This window comes from Vulpes vulpes, chromosome 1 (assembly GCF_048418805.1).
Source record: "Vulpes vulpes isolate BD-2025 chromosome 1, VulVul3, whole genome shotgun sequence".
NCBI classification, from domain to species: Eukaryota; Metazoa; Chordata; class Mammalia; order Carnivora; family Canidae; genus Vulpes; species Vulpes vulpes.
This window is the reverse complement of record NC_132780.1, coordinates 184,249,093-184,268,791: the sequence shown is the minus strand read 5'-3', so window position 1 is coordinate 184,268,791 and position 19,699 is coordinate 184,249,093. Positions and strand designations below refer to the sequence as shown.

The 19,699-nt window shown below is 36.0% G+C and overlaps 2 protein-coding genes across 5 annotated transcripts in view; one reads left to right on the top strand and one right to left on the bottom strand.

The window, feature by feature from the left end:
- KLHL32 (kelch like family member 32) overlaps positions 1-19,699 on the bottom strand; it is a 275,868-nt gene that overhangs the window by 4,127 nt on the left and 252,042 nt on the right. Inside the window, exons 11-12 of one of the 2 annotated variants that reach the window (XR_011997162.1) lie at positions 9,864-9,962; positions 7,383-7,498 (exon numbers count right to left, since the gene is read on the bottom strand). The exons of the other annotated variant lie outside the window; for it this stretch is intronic. The gene's annotated coding sequence lies outside the window, so the exon portion shown is untranslated. The remainder of the gene's footprint in view (positions 1-7,382; positions 7,499-9,863; positions 9,963-19,699) is intronic. 2 annotated transcript variants of the gene reach the window in all.
- Positions 1-19,699, top strand: part of MMS22L (MMS22 like, DNA repair protein) — a 128,486-nt gene that overhangs the window by 89,649 nt on the left and 19,138 nt on the right. For all 3 annotated transcript variants that reach the window (XM_072737713.1, XM_072737720.1, XM_026002910.2), the window contains 6 exons: positions 1,209-1,359; positions 3,949-4,100; positions 4,942-5,084; positions 10,945-11,104; positions 15,959-16,128; positions 19,028-19,239. In XM_072737713.1, coding sequence (XP_072593814.1) covers positions 1,209-1,359; positions 3,949-4,100; positions 4,942-5,084; positions 10,945-11,104; positions 15,959-16,128; positions 19,028-19,239 — 988 coding nt within the window. The remainder of the gene's footprint in view (positions 1-1,208; positions 1,360-3,948; positions 4,101-4,941; positions 5,085-10,944; positions 11,105-15,958; positions 16,129-19,027; positions 19,240-19,699) is intronic.

The window sequence follows — 19,699 nt, the reverse complement described above, 5'->3', positions numbered from 1 at the left end:
CCTAAAAAGGGAAAGATGAGGCATGAAAGTGCAGTGAGGGACAGGGAAAAAGTTGTAGGATCAATGAATTGTAGGTCCTGGTAGAATCACATAGTTGTTGGGAGCAGGGGACCTAGAGGCAGAGGGTTTGAAAGCTAGTATGGTGCCAGAAGGAGGGTCCCGGAAGTGGAAATTATGGAGAGAATGCACCTATTGGTAATGCCAATATCTCAGTATCAGCCCAGAAGTGAATGGCTGAAACAGAATGGAGAATAGATTCACTGAGAAGGGGAATTCGGGAAACTGAGAGGCCAGGATATTAGAAGAAAGCCATCGAGGATTATGATAGGAGTGCTACGAGAGAGCACGTTGTTAGTAAGCTATGGTCTTAAAGGAATGAGGGGAAGGTAACACAGCAAGAAGCATTCATTAGTGACTGGGATCTGATGATGTGAGAGACAAAGCTGGAGGTTTTCAGGAGGAGGAAAGGGAGAATGCTGTAGAAGCAGCCATGGGACCAGAGAACAAACTCTCCTATCTGTACTTCAAATGTAGGAGAGAGGTGAGAAATATAGACTGCCACTGTTTGAGAGAGCTGCTTAGGAGCCAGTGCTTCATAAGCAATTTATTGACATAAATTAATATAATATAAATTAAGTTGGAGAATTCCCAGGAAATCACAAAATAAAGTATATTTGTTTAATGTGGTTAACTAAGGAATATGAGTTCCTAGGCTTAGTGGGTTCTGAGGAAGTGGAATGACACTGATTATAGGAGTTTGCCATGTAACAGAAGACTAGTGTCTAAGGTAAGTGTGATGTCTTCTCTGTGGCTGGTGGTATATTAGCTTTTTTGGAGAAAAGTCAGTATTAGAAATATTTTTTTAATGGGTTTTTTGAGTGAGAGAGGCACATTAGCAGAAACACCAGATATAGAATTTGGAATTTGAAGAAGCCATTATAGATTTCATGGTGACAATGCTGAGACAGATTATTCTAGACCCGTTCTTGGAGATCTAGATGATTTATGGAGCACTAGATGAGTGCTCCATAAATTTCTTTGGCAACGTGAATGTAGTTCAGTTTTTTGCTTTTTGTTAGTTCTGCATTTCTAAATGTGACATTTTATTATTGAGTGCTGAGTTCTTTCTCTCACTATCAATATAATTTGGTGGGGGGGAATAGTTTTGAAAAATTCTTCACCATATATTTCTCCCACTTTAAACCTAGATTTTACTTTGCTAGCAGTGGACATGCCCAGCACAGCTCCATCAGATCTTCAGCCCCAGCCAGTTATATCAGTGATGCAACTTTTTGGTTGGGATGATATCATCTGGCCCCAAGTTGTAGCAAGATATTTAAGTCATTGCCTACAAAATAGGTAAGTAACCTGATGTCAGGTGTGCACATTAATAGAAACTCATGATTGGGGATCCCTGGGTGGCACAGCGGTTTGGCGCCTGCCTTTGGCCCAGGGCGCGATCCTGGAGACCCGGGATCGAATCCCACGTCGGGCTCCCAGTGCATGGAGCCTGCTTCTCCCTCTGCCTGTGTCTCTGCGTCTCTCTCTCTCTCTGTGTGTGTGTGACTATCATAAATAAATAAAAATTTCAAAAAAAAATTAAAAAAAAAACCTCATGATTGATCAATGCATTAGGAAAGTAAGAATCTTCACAAATAAAAAATGATCTTACTACATATATTCTCACTTGGCTGTTTTTTTGTTTTTGTTTTTGTTTTTTTGCTTTTGGATGTATCAGCATTTGACAATGGCAGTAGCCTGCTTTAAAACACAAATAAAACCTTGCTGTTTATGCCATTTTTCAAAACTGTTTTTATAGGACTGCCTTATTCTATTCTGAAATGACCTTCCTATACTCACTTTGTGAAAGAAATTTTGCAATTAATATTCCTGGTCTGTAAGATACTAGTATATTACTGTATTTTTAGATTTAATACTAGCTTTCCCTTTCACAGTTAGATTTTTAAAGACTTGACTCTTGTACAATTATGAATAAGACTTCATTGCCCTGAACATTGGTTCCCTCTTCTCTGTCTCCTGCTTTGTTACATAACAGATCTGAGGAACCCTAATACAAAAAAACACACAATAAATAAAGATAAAGGGCAGCCCCAGTGGTGCAGTGGTTTAGCGCCACCTGCAGCCTGGGGTGTGATCCTGGAGACCTGGGATCGAGTCCCATGTCAGGCTCCTGCATGGAGCCTGCTTCTTCCTCTGTCTCTCTCTCTCTCTCTCTCTCTCTCTGAATAAATAAATAAATAAATCTTTAAAATAAATAAATAAACAAACAAACAAATAAATCAGTAAAAATAGAAATAGTGTAATCAGGAGGATTTGAATAAGAATATCAAGATGAGGGTAGCCCTGGTGGCGCAGCGGTTTAGCCTGGGGTGTGATCCTGGGGACCCTGGATCGAGTCCCACATCGGGCTCCCTGCATGGAGCCTGCTTCTCCCTCTGCCTGTTCCTCTGCCCCTCTCTCTCTCTGTGTCTCTATGAATAAATAAATAAAATCTTAAAAAAAAAAAAAAGAATATCAAGATGAGGGAAAATAAAATGAATACTCAAACCTAAGAGACCCTTGTAGTTTCTGTCCAAGCTGCCAGTGAGAAGGGAGATGCCATTTGGTGAGGTGGTCTTTGCATAAAAAAGCTCACCAAGCAGACATTAAATCACCTTCTCATGGGCTTTCAGTAGTAAGGTAAGGGAGTTTAACTTCAATTGGATTATTTTTAGAATCTCTTCCAGCTTGAGAATTCTATAATAGCAAAGATTATTAGCATTTTCTAAATACTTTTGCTAAAACCATTTGCTGTAACTAACTTATTTGTTTAGTTTCTGAAACTATTTTACTGAAACTTAGTTTAAAAAGTAATATTTGGTGTATAATAACAGTTGAAGAAACTGAAATGTAAAGGTGTTAAATTATTTGGGGCAGGTCGTATAGGTAATACATGACAAACCTGTGTTCTGCACTGTGTACTCTTTGTGGCAACTTATTTTCATAGTTTTTCAAACTATTTTTTTATTTAATTCATTTATTAGAGAGGGAGAGAGAGTGTGTAAAAGTGGAGTGGGGGCAGACGGAGAGGGATAAGCAGACACCCTGCTGAGCAGGGAGCCGGACTCAGGGCTCTATCCCAGGATGCAGAGATCATGACCTGAGCCAAAGACTGACATTTAACTGATCAGTGAGCCATGCAGGTGCCCCACAGTTATGATTTATATGTATTATTTAAATTCTGACTTTACCTAACATTTTATGGTTTTAAGACCACCCTCATCCTTTCTACTACCCCCCCCCTCCCAATTATAAAATGAGTAGATAGCAGATTAAGTCAGGCCTTTGGCTTCATAAAGATTTTTATTTTTGTTTTTTTCCTATCAGATGGTACTTTGGACTTCCTTAATAATGACCACCCATGGGGAGGGGTAGCAGGAAAGAAAGGAATGGGAATGGGATTGGCTAGAAGACCCACATAAAAATATACTTTGTCTTTAACTTTTTCTTACACAAATGGTCATCAGTACTGCTGTTTTTATTTACTCTGAGGGCCACTATTTTTTTTGTATTTGATACTTCATTATCATCTCACCTAGCTGGTTATAAGCCCCTACCTCAATTTTCCCATTTTAACCTTACTCTCTCTTCCTTGGCATAACCCTACACATGTGCTACCGATGGAAAGAGGAAAATTAAAAATTAGAAGATTACAGATGAAAGCAAGAATATTTATGTAAAACCTCTTTTCAAGTGTATCTGTAGTGTTTATTTTCAACAGTGCCTATCTTCATTAATGTGTATGTCTGTAAAATAAGTGAGGCCAAGAAGTGGGGTATGTTACAGTGTTTTCCTTCATTTCTTAATCTCTATGTTCAGGGAACATACTGTCAGGTTTAGGTTTTGGTTATGGTTTTGGTTTTTAATACCCATAACTTATTTTTACAGCATGTTATGTGAAGCACTTTCTCATTCAGGCTGTGTATCTTTTCAAGCCTTAACTGTAAGATCATGGATTCGTTGTGTTTTGCAAATGTACATAAACAACCTCTATGTGCCTGATGATTTGTTCCTTGATACAAATCCTGGACAGATTGTTGGTAAGTATTTCAGGCATTTTGCTTTTTAGATATCTAAATATGTTTAAAATTTCCTGTTACACAAATTAATAGGAAAAGATACAAAATATATTTGTAATATTATATAAAGTATATTTGTAATATATATATATAAAGTAACTTATTTCCTTTTGCAGCCTGTTTCTTTTTCTTGATATTTTCCTGTTACCATATATGACAAATTTCTCTCCTATAAAGATAAAAGAACTTGTTGCCTTGGAAGCCAGGAACAAAAACTTGCTCTCAGGTGACAAGCTGTTTTTTTTACCTTAAACTGATCACACACAAAAAAGTAGAACTATAAAGTAAATAACCAGATATCACACTGTTAACACCTTAAAAAGAAAAATACCCAATTATGAATAATTCTTTCCCATTTTATATTAGATACTTTACCTTTCTTCTGCTTTACTATTATTAGCCATAAAGTAATACTTGCACTTTCTTTATTTTTTAAAAATATCCATACAGTTCCGGTTGTCTATAGGACATGCCTTTTCATAAAGCTGTTTTTATGGCCGCTTATAAGTCTTACAAAGGCTGGACTGAAAACAATGCTCCAAATTTACTTTGATACCTTATTACATCATTTAACTTTACATGAATAACTTTTGGGCTAGGACATTCACAAGTATATATTTGTTTGGTTTTAATAAAGTATTTCCTTAGAGACTTAATTTAAAGTCTTTAATTATGTGGAAATTTGATTTTTTTTTAAAGATGTTATAAATGAATGTTGCATTCCCTACTCTTTTCTCTCCATATGTGTGTAATATAAATGTGTATAATAAATACAAATTTTATATTATTTTTATCTCAACAGAAAAAGAGTACTTGGAACAGTTGGCTGAACTGACAAGGTTGCTATTTAAACTCTCAGAAGTAAGGAATATTTTCTCAAAAGCTCAGATTGAATATTTCGTCAGTCCAGAAGACCCTACAAAAGCACTTGTTCTATTCTTTGAGGTATTTTTCACTTATTAGTATAACTGTCCAGATGAGTTACAATTATTTTCTCACAAAAACTTTGTTTATATAAAGTTTTCCTATGAAATGAATTATTTTAAATTGAATCATATTATTGCTTGCCTGCCATTATAAAATTATGGAGGAATAAAAATGTGACTCTTTGGTTTAGTACAATTCACTCCTAAGGACAGCAGAGGAATACATTTAATGAAAAATAATTACTAAAGAATGTTACATAATAGGGGCACCTTGGTGGCTTAGTTGGTTAAGCAGCGGGCTCATGATTTCGGCTCAGGTCATAATCTCAGGGTTGTGAGATCGAGCCCCATGTCAGGCTCCACACTCAGCAGAGTCTGCTTGAGATTCTTTCTCTTCCTCTGCCCCCTCCCCACACTTGTGCTTGCTTTCTCTAAGAAAATAAATCAATAAAATCTTAAAAAAAAAAAAGTGAATGCTGCATAATAGCCTCACTCTAAGGCTTCTGTCAATTGTAAGAATATCTTATTGTTGAAATTGCTGGATAGCAATACTTTCCAGGTACTTGGGAACTAGATTGCCTTGTACATGGTCCATAATACTTCCAACTTAATGTTTACCACCCTGTAGCAAACAGTAAATTTTACAGTAAAATTTTATTGTTTTTAGCATAACCACCAACTGCTTCACATCCTTATGGTTGGGGCTTTAAAATCCAATCCATTTGTTTAGTTTTGTCTCCATAATAAATAGTTCCTTTCAACATTTGACTTTTAATTATTAATTTTGCAGGAATTTCTATTACATGGTATTCTTTGCTTTATAGCCTTGTTGAAGTTGTTAACATGTTTGGATTAGTGTTTTTGTAAGCTATTCACAATAAAAGTAGGTTTATTTTCCCACAAAGTGTTAGGTATTAATTGCAATGAAAAAAAATGCAACCTATAAGCTCTTTTTTTTTTTTTTTAATTTTTATTTATTTATGATAGGAACACAGTGAGAGAGAGAGGCAGAGACACAGGCAGAGGGAGAAGCAGGCTCCATGCACCAGGAGCCTGACATGGGATTCGATTCCGGATCTCCAGGATCGCGCCCTGGGCCAAAGGCAGGCGCCAAACCGCTGCACCACCCAGGGATCCCTATAAGCTCTTTCCATAAATGTGAATTCTTCCATTGGTTTCCATTAAGTTAAAATATAATTGTATGATGATTAGTGGTATCATATAAATCCTAAAAATATTTAGTGATAGTCTATACAGATATAAAACAGATATTTCTTTTGAGCCTTTTATTTAGTAGTTGACTGCATCTTAACCTGTACTTACACTCCTATGCTTAGGAACCATCCTGGATCAGAGAGGGAAGTAGAAGTCATTTATTTCACTAATAGTTTTCAGAGACTCGGGATCCCTGGGTGGCGCAGCGGTTTGGCGCCTGCCTTTGGCCCAGGGCGCGATCCTGGAGACCCGGGATCGAATCCCACATCAGGCTCCCGGTGCATGGAGCCTGCTTCTCCCTCCGCCTGTGTCTCTGCCTCTCTCTCTCTCTCTCTCTGTGACTATCATAAATAAATAAAAAATTAAAAAAAAATAGTTTTCAGAGACTCTACTAATTTAAACCAATCTGAATTAATTAATTGTTCCTTCATCACTCAGTAAATAATAGTTGTTTGCTAAATGCTAGGTAGTATTATGCTGGGATTTCTTAAGGGTTTGCAAAAAACAAAAGAAGTAGTCCTTGATCTTAGAGAACTTTTTAACTTGTCTGAGCATACAAGATAAACACAAAGGTTAAAATAGTGAGACAGTATATGCTAAATGCCAATTAGTTGATAGATCATTCAGTAGGTTAATAATTCAGAGTGTCTTGGTCTAAGAAGTTTGGATTTTCTCCTGTGAACAGTATGAAGGCTTTATAAATTTTTAAGTAGGTCTGATTTGATCAAATGACTTTTTAAGAAAATTAGTAACGGTAGAGCAGATTAAAGGTGCAGAAGAACCATTGGCCAGAAATTAGTTAGATTTAAAAGGAATTGTAAATTGAATTATGAGGTTTTTGAAGGGATATGAAATAAATACTGTGTTTAACCAGAAGAATGATTATACCCTAAGGAGAAATAGGAACATCATGATTTAGGGTAAGGGAGAAGTATGTGAGAGTTCAATTTTAAACTGGTTTAGTTTAAGATTGTGTAAACAAGCACCATTTCCAAGTTCTATATGATTTGCTGGGAGGACTAAGCTCAGTATATAGTTGTATTCACATTTATGACTTATTACAGTGAAAATTCATAGCTCAGTCAGCAAAGAGAAAGGGTACCTGTGGTGAAGTCTGGAAACACCAGGTGTGGCTTCTGGGGGTCCTCTTCCGGGGATTGCACTGGACATGGTTACTTCTTCCAGCAAGGATTTGTAACAACACATCTAAAATGCGGTCTGCCAGAAAAACTCATTAGTGACTCAGTGCCCATATTCATTGATATTCAGATATTCAGCATAAACCATATTATTTGCACAAACAGTCTAGGCTCAGTGAGCCATACTTAGCAGGAAATGGTGGGAAAAACCTAAGGCCCCATTCACCAGCCAAGGGGCCAGACTTGCAAGTAGGCCTTTTTTAAAGATAGCAGTCAGTCTAGGGCCCACTATGTTAACTCTTCCCTTCACAGAAATGGTAGTATGACATGCAAATAGTGAGAGTCAAAGAAATACCTGAGATAATCTAAGAAATACATGTCTTATAGTCCAGGGAGATGAAGGCTAAACATGAGAAAAATACTGAGATCTAGATCAGTAGTTCTCAAAAGTGTGTTTCATAGACCTCTGGGGGTTACTGGTACCTTTCTAGGAATTTTACAAGCTCAAAAGTGTATTGGCATTTGCACGAAGAGTACAAAAACTTGAGTACAAATCAGTATTATGGCCCAAGATTATATTGGTGGTCATTATCATTTTCACTGCCATACAGTCACAGGGAAAAAAAAAAAAAAAAGAAAAAGAATCTGATTTCATTACGAATGTCCTTAATGAAGTGGTAAAATTATTAACTTTATGAAATTTTAATCTTTGAGTACATGTCCTTTAATGTCAATGGGAAGTGCACTTAAAGCACATCTGCTGCGTATAAAGCAAAGTGGTTATCTGTGAATAAATAGCACTTGTGTGATAATTTAAATTACAAGCTGACCTGACTGCTTTTATCTTGAAAGAACAACTAACAAAGTATTATTCAGATTTGGGCATTTAGCAGACATTTTCTCAGAAATGTATGAAATGAGTATCACTTCAAAAAAAAAAAAAAACCAACTGACAGTGTTTGTTGCTGATGACATAACTTGAGCTTTTAAGAAAATTAGAATTTTGGAAACTTGTATTTGCCATTATGAGCTTGAGAGCTTCATGATACGTAAAGACTTTTCTTCTGGTGGTAGTATTAACAGGTATGTTTTTTTAAGGAATAATGAAGTGTGTCCACATTGAGAAGATGTATAACTCAGTGAGCCAGAGTTTTCCAAATGACCAAGCAAGCTTTTTAAAAGCATGCATGGGTATTAAACATTCATTTGAAGAGCAAAATCAATCAGTGGCTTTTAATGTAGCAGTGTAGCAGAATCTTGCAAGTCTGGCCCCTTGGCTGGTGAATGGGGCCTTAGGTTTTTCCCACCATTTCCTGCTAAGAATGGCTCACTGAGCCTAGATTGTTTGTGCAAATAATATGGTTTGTGCTGAATATCTGAATATCAATGAATATGGGCATTGAGTCACTAATGAGTTTTTCTGGCAGACCGCATTTTAGATGTGTTACAATTCTTGCTGGAAGAATTAACACAGAATAGGTGTTGACATAGTTTTCAGTACGATAATAGATAACCTTTAAGAAATACCACTTGTCAAATTTTGGTATAATATCAAAGAGGAATCCTCACATTTCTCTGAAAAATCAATTAAAATACTTATTTCTCTTCCAGTTACATATATATGTGAGATTCAGTTATTTTCATCTACAACATACTGCAGCGGATTTTATGCAGAAATAGATATGAGAATCTAGCGATCTTCTATTAAGTCAGACATTAAAGAGATTTACAAAAATGTAAAATTTATCACTAATTTTTTTGTTGTAAGAAAGAAGCTGTTTTCTGTAAAGATTTTACTATTAACATATAATGCTTATTATTTTTAAATGAACAAATGATTTAAATGTCTCTTTTCATTTCTTATATGGTAAATATCCATAAGTATTACTCCAAATAATAATAAGCACTGTAAGATCCTCAACTTTTAAGTGTTTAAAAAGGAAACTGAGAAGTTTGAGAACTTCTGATCTAGGAAAGGAAGTGTGTAGAGAACCAAAGGCAGAAAGCTAAATTGAAAGAGATTGATCCAGTCTATCTTTTGTTGCTGTTTTCATCATCCACTTCACAGTCACTCCAGTTCATAGATTCCTTATCTTTTCCGACATTCTACATTTTATTATCAACATGGCTAACTTTAATATCACCTTGAATAACTTAACCTAATCCCTCATTTCAAGAGCTCCTCCACAAGTCTTTTCATGATCATCACTTCTGCTCTACTTCATTGACCCATTCCCATTACTAAACCTAAGTGATGCTGTGGCATCACCTGGATCATCTGAGAGCTCTTTAGTTATCATGACCTCTGCCTCCAGGTCTCCAAGTGACCTCACATGACCTACCACTTCCTCTTCTCCCTGCGCAGCATCCTTTTCAAGGTCTCGCTGCTTCCCTATCCACCTTAATTAGACCCATTGGGGGCCTCACTGCAGCTGTACTCTTACCGGCATAACTACAGTCTTCCATCTTTGTTCTTCTGGTTCTCCCTACACACCTTCAACCTTGGACTGGTGCAACCACTTGCTTTCTCTTCTTTGTCTTACCTGCTGAGAGCCGCAGGAGAAAAATTACATCACTATGTATACAGGTATTATTATGTCCAATGTAGGTCTTTGAAATCCACTGTTAAGTCAGTCACCAATAATGATTTGAAAATTTTGCCACTCTTCTCAAACCTCCCAACCCATCCCCAGCCAGTCTTCTCTTGATCCTTTTTGTGACGGCCTCTTCTTGCTTATTCTCCACCTACCTGAACTTACTCTTTTATTTCCCGTCCTCTTCCCACTTTACCTTCTCTCACCACCTTACCTCCCATTTCTCCTACTGCCTCACCATTTTGCCATCTGTACCTTTTGTACTTCATCATTTTTCCTCTGAGAAAGTTAAGCTGGCTCTAATGGCTCATAGAGAAAATTGTAGGGGGAAAAAAATCTACTCATATCACAGAAGTGAGCTTTATAGAGGTCTTAATATGTAAGAATTTGGTAACCTTGGGGCATGCTGGGTGGCTCACCCCAGTAAGGTCATGATCCCAGGGTCCTGGAATGGAGACCCATATCCGGGCTGTCTGCTCAGCCAGGAGTCTGCTGCTCCCTCTCCTTCTGCCCCTCCCCCTTGCCTCTGCGTGCATGTACATGTGCTGTCTCTCAAGTAAATAAATAAAATCTTAAAAAAGAAAAGAATTTAGTAACCTTGCTTATAGGTTTTCCTTATAGGAACTTGGGGGTTCTAATTGCCAGTTGTATACTAAGATGTCTGGAAGTCTTAATGTGATTTGATAAAGTTTTTGTATAAGTTCCATTGATTTTTTTTTATTCTTTTAACCTTTATTTTAATTATAAAAGGCAAGACTTAATTCTTTCCACTGGCATTTTTTAATTGCTGTGAACATTTATTGGAAAGTTAAGGATGTACACTTAAAAATGTAATGAGTATGTGTGGAGAGAGAAATTTTCTTTATTTTTCAAAGTCAGTATTGTGTAAAACTTGGAAGTCTAAATCATGTTTTTCCTTTTTTTTTTATAGGCTGTTGGTATTACTTATGGGAATCTGCAGAAACTTTCTGATAAATCTGCCATGGTCACAAAGTCCTTAGAATACCTTGGTGAAATATTAAAATATATAAAACCTTATTTGGGAAAAAAAATTTCCAGTGCAGGGCTGCAACTGACGTATAGGATGATGGGTATGTACTCCTGACATTATTAAAACTTCCTGGATAGCCTCGGTGGCGCAGCAGTTTAGCACCACCTACAGCCCAGGGTGTGATCCTGGAGACCCTGGATCGAGTCCCACGTTGGGCTCCCTGCATGGAGCCTGCTTCTCCCTCTGCCTGTGTCTCTGCCTGTCTCTCTCTGTCTCTCATGAATAAATAAATAAAATATTTAAAAAATAAAAAAATAAAACTTCCTTAGGTTGAACCTATAGTATAATGATAGATAGGAATATGTTAATACACTGGCTAAATCACTGTTCTCCATACAATCATAAGAATAATTTGAAAGACAATGATTTACTTTAGAGTAATTCGTGTTGGCTTTCTACTAGCGTGCCCCTGTCTTGTCCCACCTCCTTTCAGAACTTTTCTTGCTATGCTTGTGTTAATACTAAAATTAATTATGGCCAAAACAGAAAATATGCTAATACCAATTTGCCATCAGTACTCTGTTGTGAATCACTCACATTGTGACTACTTAGATAATTAAAATGGACTTTTTTTTTAGTGATTATCTGTGCTTTCTTAGAATTTAAAATATCAGGAAACCATCACTCCCTTCTATTTTTCTGGTCTGCTCTGTATGAAGGAGGTCAGGAAAGAATTTATTATAACACTAGAGATACTTCTGCTTCAAATCTTCCTTCTCATAATACTCTGTTTTCTCCTTTCAGAAAGAAATCTTTTTCTGTGCTTGTGCTATAACAACACAGTTCATCCTTCTTGAAGAAGTCAGTAATTTGAATACCTTTGTTCACTAAAACCATGTTACTAACCAAAAATAGGAACTGAATAAAGGGAAATGAGAAGGATTCCCTTAGAAGTTTTTATAGGGAATTGAAGGGTTTTGTTTGTTTGTTTTAGTTTGTTGTTTATTTTTTTGTTTTTGTTTTTTTGTTTTTTAATTTCTCTGTGGCCTAAACCTTATATCTGCTCCCTTTGATCTTGTGAACATATGAATAAACCTGATTTGGGCTGTCTGAAACCTTTTATCTTTGTTGTGAAGGATAAAAGAATGCAAAAATGTGTAAATATGGATGATGTTGAAATGTAGTGAAAGCTATAGCAGTACAAGCATCTTAATTTTAGAGAAAAATGTAAGTGATAATTTCTTAGAAATTTAATGTAGTAAAATGTAGATGAATAAGTATTTCAGTGTTCAGGCTCATAATTTATTAGTCTCTGTTAGATTTTTGCCCAGCTAAATGTGTGATTTCAGAATATGTCTTTATTTCACAAAACATATGATCATCATAATTGCAAAATCATATTCAGATTGGTGATATATAGACCGAGGATAAAATTCTCCTCATAAAAAATTGAGGACCTTCTTTGTTTAGTTACATAGTTGAGTTTTGACTTAATGGGAGGTAGATCTGTATTCTTTCCTTTTGTCTAAATCTCAGAGACTGGGGACAGAATATATTGATACAGTGTTCCCCATTTATGTGTTAGAAATTAAGAACAGATAATTTATTGTCTTTATGTAAAAGGCTCAGAACAAAATAGAGGAAGAGCAAGTATAAACTTTTAAGGGTTCAAACCTTCTTTTAAGTATGTGGATTTGGATTATCATATTCACTTGAGAGAAGGAGTTAACCACAGAAACTGTGTTTTATCTACCTGGCCAGTTCCTAACTAGGGATACCTCTGCTGTCCGCTTACAAGATGGCTAGTGGAAGGTACAAACTCTTGATAAAATCACACTTAAGATTAGGGCATCTGGGATTTTACTTTGGTTTTTTTTTGTGTGTTTTATTTTGTTTTGTTTTTTAAGATTTTATTTATTCATGAGAGACACAGAGAAAGAGAGAGAGAGAGAGAGGCAGAGACACGGCAGAGGGAGAAGCAGGCTCCATGCAGGGAGCCCGACATGGGACTCGATCCCGGGACTCCAGGATCACACCTTGGGCCGAAGGCAGGCACTAAACCGCTGAGCCACCCAGGGATCCCCGATTTTACTTTGTAACTCAATAATTTCTGAGAAAGGATTGAGTCATGAGTAGTATCTTCAGCTTTCCTACTCTTTCTCATTTTTTGTGGTTTTTCTCACTCTTTATATCTCTTTTCCATCCCATGTTTTTCTTTTGGTCATTTCTTCTCTTTTTTATCTTTGTAATTGAAATTTGGCCATGACCCTCAGTGCCCAACACAAATCTTCCATGTTTTCCACACTCCTGGGTAGACTTGGTTTCCCTGATTATGCTTCATCTGTCCATCTCTTAAGACATTTCTCATGGTTTGCCAGCTTTTATAATTATTTGTGTACTTAGCACTCCCCTACTAAATTTTAAACTCACTTGTGATAGTGGCCATATTTTTTAAACTTTTTATTCCCATTGTCATGTTGTGTTTTGAACAAATAAGAACATTTCCTGAGTTATATATTAGGTACTCGATTGGGAACTGGGGATACATCAGTTGAAGAGTTTCACCAGTATGGGAGGTGGCATATACTAAATATTTCTTGAATATAATGATTTTATAAACCTAGCTAATAGTACAGAATTTATCTTTTAATGTTCCTAAGTGAGCAAAGATAGTTTCTAACTATACATACATTTTTAAATGCCTATTGTACATGATCCCAATCCTCTTTTCTTTTTAAGGCATAGTATATGCATAGAATAGAAAATAAGTAAACACATAATAACTCTTACAGTGCAGCTCTCTTCCAGTGGTACAAGTATGCTCTCCACAATTTTTCTGCATTTTCAGCATATCATCAGTTACATGTAAGTGATATGTTTATAGCCAGGTAAAAGACTTGATTTTTTACAAAGCTATACTATGCATTTATATCTTTCTCAAAGTTTTTTACTTAAAAATTTTCTTTCTCTTTGCATTTTTAATACCACACACTTTTAAATGTTCTTCACTGAAACTTAAAAAATAGGCTTCTGTGCAGCTCAGTCACTTGAGTATCTGACTCTTGATTTTGGCTCAGGTCATGATCTAAGGGGTTTGGTATCGAACCATACTTCGGGCTCCTTGCTCAGCACGGAGTCTGCTTAAGATTCTCTCACTCCCTCTGCCCCTCCCCTGTGCTCATGCATGCTCTCTCTCTCTCTCTCAAATAAATAAATCCTTAAAAACAACAACAACAACAACCTAGGGTTCTGATTTGGCAGTAAAACAAATGGATTGCCTCTACCTTCTATGAACTCCTAAAACTTAAGATCTTCAGCAAAGTGTATTAACCATTGCAGAAGATGAAATATGAGGGTAGATGATGCGTTTTTGGTTGGAAGAGCCTTGCTCTTTATAAGTCAATTCCTGTGTGACACCTAAGAGTGATATGAATCATTTCAAATGTCATTGGTGATGGCAGTTCCCTTTGCGGGCATATTAATGTTACTTAGGATGTGAGTTCTTCTTACATTGCTGTCATTCTCCAGTTTTCCTCCTACTGGAAAAATGAGGAGCAAGCAAGCATTATTTAAAATACTGCTAAGTGAGCATTGTGTTTCTTTATGATTGATTATTGTATTTCCTTTTACAACAGAAGATTAATGTTGCTGTTTGTTGTTCTTAGAAGTGATTATTGGTTGGGCTTTTTTCTTTTAACATCAATATACTCTTCTATAAGCGTATTTTTGTTTTCCTTTAGAGCTTGAATTTTAAACTTTTTGTTTTATAGAAATAGCTTTGAATTGTATCCTTCTGCTTTCTAAGATGGAATAAAATATAAAAGTTTATGCAGTACGTGTACCACAATGCAATTTGGGCAAGCGCTTAATGATATTTTAAATTCATTTTTCAAATAAAATAAATAAATAATTCATTTTTCCAGTAAAGAAGACCTCGGTAGCAGAATAATACCCTAATTGAGAACTAGATATCTGCTCTTAATTACTTTATGTATTTGTTTGTTTGTTTTAAAGATTTTATTTATTCATGAAAGACACAGAGAGAAAGGCAGAGACATAGGCAGAGGGAGAAGCAGGCTCCCTGCAAGGAGCCTGATGTGGGACTCAATCCCAGGACCCTGGGATCACTGCCTAAGCCAAAGCCAGACTCTCAACCACTTAGCTACCCAGGTGTCCCTCTTAATTACTTTATTAAACAAAGGCTGCTCATTTGTTTAGCTCCACTATCATCAAATATACTGACTCCTAGCATGAAGGAAATCATAATATATTTCATGTACTGAAGAAGTCTGCTTCTCTTCTTTCAGAATCAAAATTTAAACTCACTATGTGTGTTAAACAATGGAAAGTTATAAAAAGTGAAGTTCAGGGAGGTTGCATGATTGCTTTAAGGTATTACAGCTAATCCTTTTTCCCTACTTTAACACAATTAAATTTAGTTATATCTTTTTGTGTTGCAAACTGTGTTGAGACAGCCTATAAAATTTTATGTAAGATAAAGGTACCAAAGAAGTAAACGTGAAGTAACAACATGACAAAGCCCAGGAAAAGTGAGTACACACATAAAAGCATAATGCATGGTCTTAATTGTGTTCTTAAAGTTGGGTTATAAATTTGCCTCTGAGTTTCCTAACAGCCAAAGCAAAAAGGAGATCTGATTTGATCTGTATATTCACATAATGTATAGCCAAATCACATTGTGCATTTGACTGTATATGTACTATATGCCAGTTGTTTAGGAAATGTACATTTTTCTTAGCCCAGAATTCTGAGAAAAAATAGTCTCTTTAGTGAAATAAATGATAGGACATCAGTCTTTTGACTCTAATACATGTTTCTTTTTATTGCCTACTGTAACTTGGTCTTATGTACTTTAAATATAAATGTTATGGTGGAACAGCAAAACTCTGGTTGGAAGGTAACCATACCTGCTGTTACTCTTCTTCTTTGCCAGGAATTCTTGTTAAATCATGGGCACAGATCTTTGCCACCTCTAAAGCCCAGAAACTACTATTCCGGATCATAGATTGTTTATTGCTGCCACATACAGTGCTACAGCAAGAGAAGGAGCTGCCTGCACCTATGTTGACTGCAATTCAAAAGAGTCTTCCTTTGTATCTCCAGGTATAGTAAGTGTGGTTGCTTGCAAGTTTAAAAAAAAAAAAAAATGAAACTTAGCCTTAAAACAGTTCCTAAGCTAATGATTTGAAAACCATACATTTTAATCTCAATATATATGTGCACATGTGGCATTTCTGTTGAACAAGTTTTAAATTCCTTTTATGTTTGGCTATGAAAACAAAGATGGAAGAGGCAAAATCTCTCAAGAAGCAAATAAAGATGAGACAGAAGGCTGACTAGCATAGACACAGTAGTAGGCTCCGTATTTGCCCTTAGAGGCCTCAGCTGTCTGCTAGCCAGACAGAGATGAAGAGACATGAAAAAAGATACTGTAAAGGAGATTAGTTGTAAAGGAGCAGAGTGGGAAGAGTTGAAGGACCAGTCTTGTCAGAGGGAACAGCTGGAAAAAGGCATGAGGTTTAAGAAAGTATGACACCCTGGGGAAGAGCAAATAATTCTGTTGTGGTTGGACACTCATATAGGAGGAGCCGTGTAATGGAAGGCTTTATGTGGCACACTAAGAGGTTTGGACTTGTTCGTTTACATGGGGATTTGAATGCATTGTTGATGGATTTTGATGGATTTTGAATAGGGGAGTGGGAGTGACATATCATTATTACATTTTAGAGAGGTGATTCTTCTGGTGGCAACATCTAAGTAGTTGGTGTGGGAGTTAGATAGGAGACTTGGAAGGCAGTGAGTAGTAGTTCATTATCTGAAAGTTTTGAACTAAGCCAGTGGTGGGTATAGAACTCACACAGCATATTGCAGAAAAAATTAGAGATCTGATTAAAAATACTTGCTGAGTGAATGTTGAGGAGCAACAGAAAGAAATAGAATACTTCCTAGATTCTAAAGTGGCTGCTTATGCAGATAGCAGTGTTGCTAACTAACAGGGCAGTTCTGGAGATGTAGGGATGAAGGTAATAATTGATTTCTGAATGGCTTTCATTTGAGGTGCTATGCAGTATCTAGGTAGGCACTTGGAAATATTGATCTGTCATTCAAGGGAAACCACAGAGTTGGAAGTGTACTTTGTTATCTATTAGTGTCTCATACTGAAGATGAGTGCTTCTTAATTTGGGGTTCAGCAAAGGAAGCTGAGGAAAAAAAGGAGAATGGAATTTGATTAAGTGGTAAGCAGTCTTTCCCACAGATGGATTTTTTAAACAGATTTTTACAGTTTCTAAGAAATTTTAAGTTGGCTTTTCAATTCTGTATTGATAGTAACATGATAAAGTTTAGCATGTTTGCAGGCAGAAAGATGAAGTGTTGCCAACTAGGGAATATGGGTGGGGAGGAACCTTGGGCAGCAGGAGAGTCTGAAAAGTGTGTTCTCTGTGGCCTTCTTTTTTTTTTTTCTTTTTTTTTAAGATTTTATTTATTCATGAGAGACACAGAGAGAGAGAGGCAGAGACACAGGCAGAGGGAGAATCAGGCTCCATGCAGGGAGCCTGACATGGGACTCCATCCGGGACTCCAGGATCACACCCTGGGCTGAAAGTGGCGCTAAACCGCTGAGCCACCCAGGCTGCCCTCTCTGTGACCTTCTTAAGCCAAAATAGTATAATAAGAATTCTTACTAAGGGCACCTGGCTGGCTCTGGCTGGGTCAGTGCATAGAGCATGGGACTCTTGATTTCAAAGTTGTGAGTTCAAGCCCCATGTTGGAAGTGGATCCTAATTTTTTAAAAAGGAAAAAAAAGTTCTTAGAATTTTGTAAGTAGTAAATTGAAAAATTTGGTGAATTTATCCATTTGGCAGAATTGACATAGAGCTATACCTTTAATTTCTTACAGATACTCAGCTGTCCTCTTTAGAGTTTTTAGAACATACCCATTTATTCATCTTCTAATAATGTGCTTTCTTTTAAATAGAAACATTGAAGAAACTGGGTAGGAGGTGTTCATTGCTTTTCTCTTTCCAGTTGTTATTTGATAGTATCTTAACAGCTTTGTGCTTATATTACAAATAATCTTTCATTTGTAATAAAAAATGGAGGCATAAACATTTCTAATTATTTCTTTAGAAAAACACATTATGAATCACAAAGTACCAAATTATAAGTGAACTTTTAGCACATAATATGTCATTATGTTGGTGATTGTATTTTAGTAATATGCGGTATTTAGTACCATTGGCAGAAAAAAATTATATTTCTCAAGGTGTTGGTATACATTTCACCTGTAATCCATATGGAAGTATTTTGTAACTTCTGTACAAAAGGAAGGGATTAAATCAACAGAACTCTTCTCTAAACCTCAGTTTCCTCAGCTATAAAATTAGAGATTTGATAATACCAACTCAATGTTTTTTTGAGAAACTTAAATAAAGGATATAAAGCACATGGCACAGTGCCTGACATATGAAACTCTTAAATTGCCATTAATCAGAATTGTACTCTTCTGTATTTCTTTCCTGTCAATTTTTAAAAAATTTATCACATTTCTTATCATGGAAGATTTTTAGTATAAATTCTGTAGTGTCACTCAAATAAATGACCAGTACCTACAAAAAAAAAAAATTGAAAAATGTATTTTACTGTTTTGAAATCACACACAAATGTAGTTGATGACTGTGGTGGTCACGTTCTCTAGGTATGAGAGGAAGAAGGAAGTTTCCTTTATCTTCTTGCACTTCTCCCCTGCTTCATTTGAGTACACCCCAAAGGCATGCATGTTTGGTTAAGTACCACAGTGTAGGTGTTACCTACCCACGCTCAGCAACTCCCTGAGCCCCATATTAACATCATCTGTTGATGTTGGGCCGTGTCTTTGTTGATTGTGGTTAAATTATACATTCTGACATGAATAGTAATGCTAGGGACTAAAATAGTAAGTTCCTTAATATATATATTTTTTTAACATTAATTGGCCTTATTTCTCTTCTTTTTTCTCTTGTAGGGCATATGTATCGTGTGTTGTCAATCTCAAAATCCAAATGCCTATTTGAACCAATTGCTAGGGAGTGTTATTGAGCAGTACATTGGGCGGTTTCTTCCAGCTTCCCCGCATGTTTTAGGTCTTGGACAACACCCTGTTTTGTTGGCATTGAGAAACTCCACCACTGTTCCACCTATGTCACCTCTAAAGAAATGCATCATACAAGTCATAAGGTACACCTAATATTTTTTTAAAATGGTATTTATAATGTATTAATCTTTATTTAAAAAATAAAGCATCCCCAAAGTATTGGCCACCCTTAGGACACTGATAGTTTTAGAAACTTTTATTTTCCCTGAGAAACATTATCTAAGAATTACTAAAATGACTTTTGCTCATGGCAGTCTGAGTCCATGCTCTTTAAATTGCTTGTTTTCTCTACATAGCTATTATTTTCCTTATATATGTCCTAAAAATACATATATTCTTAGTTCTTATTAAACATTAAGTATATTTTTCTAGTATAGAAAACACATTATTTATATTTTTAAATGGTAATATCTAAGTGAAAAAATGAATACTAACATGAAAAAGGAAGCACTAAGAAATCCTGTTAGTCTACTCTCTGTCTTAATAACTTCACTTTATTATTTGTTCCATAAATGAAACCACCTCTTAGGTTTTCTGCTACCT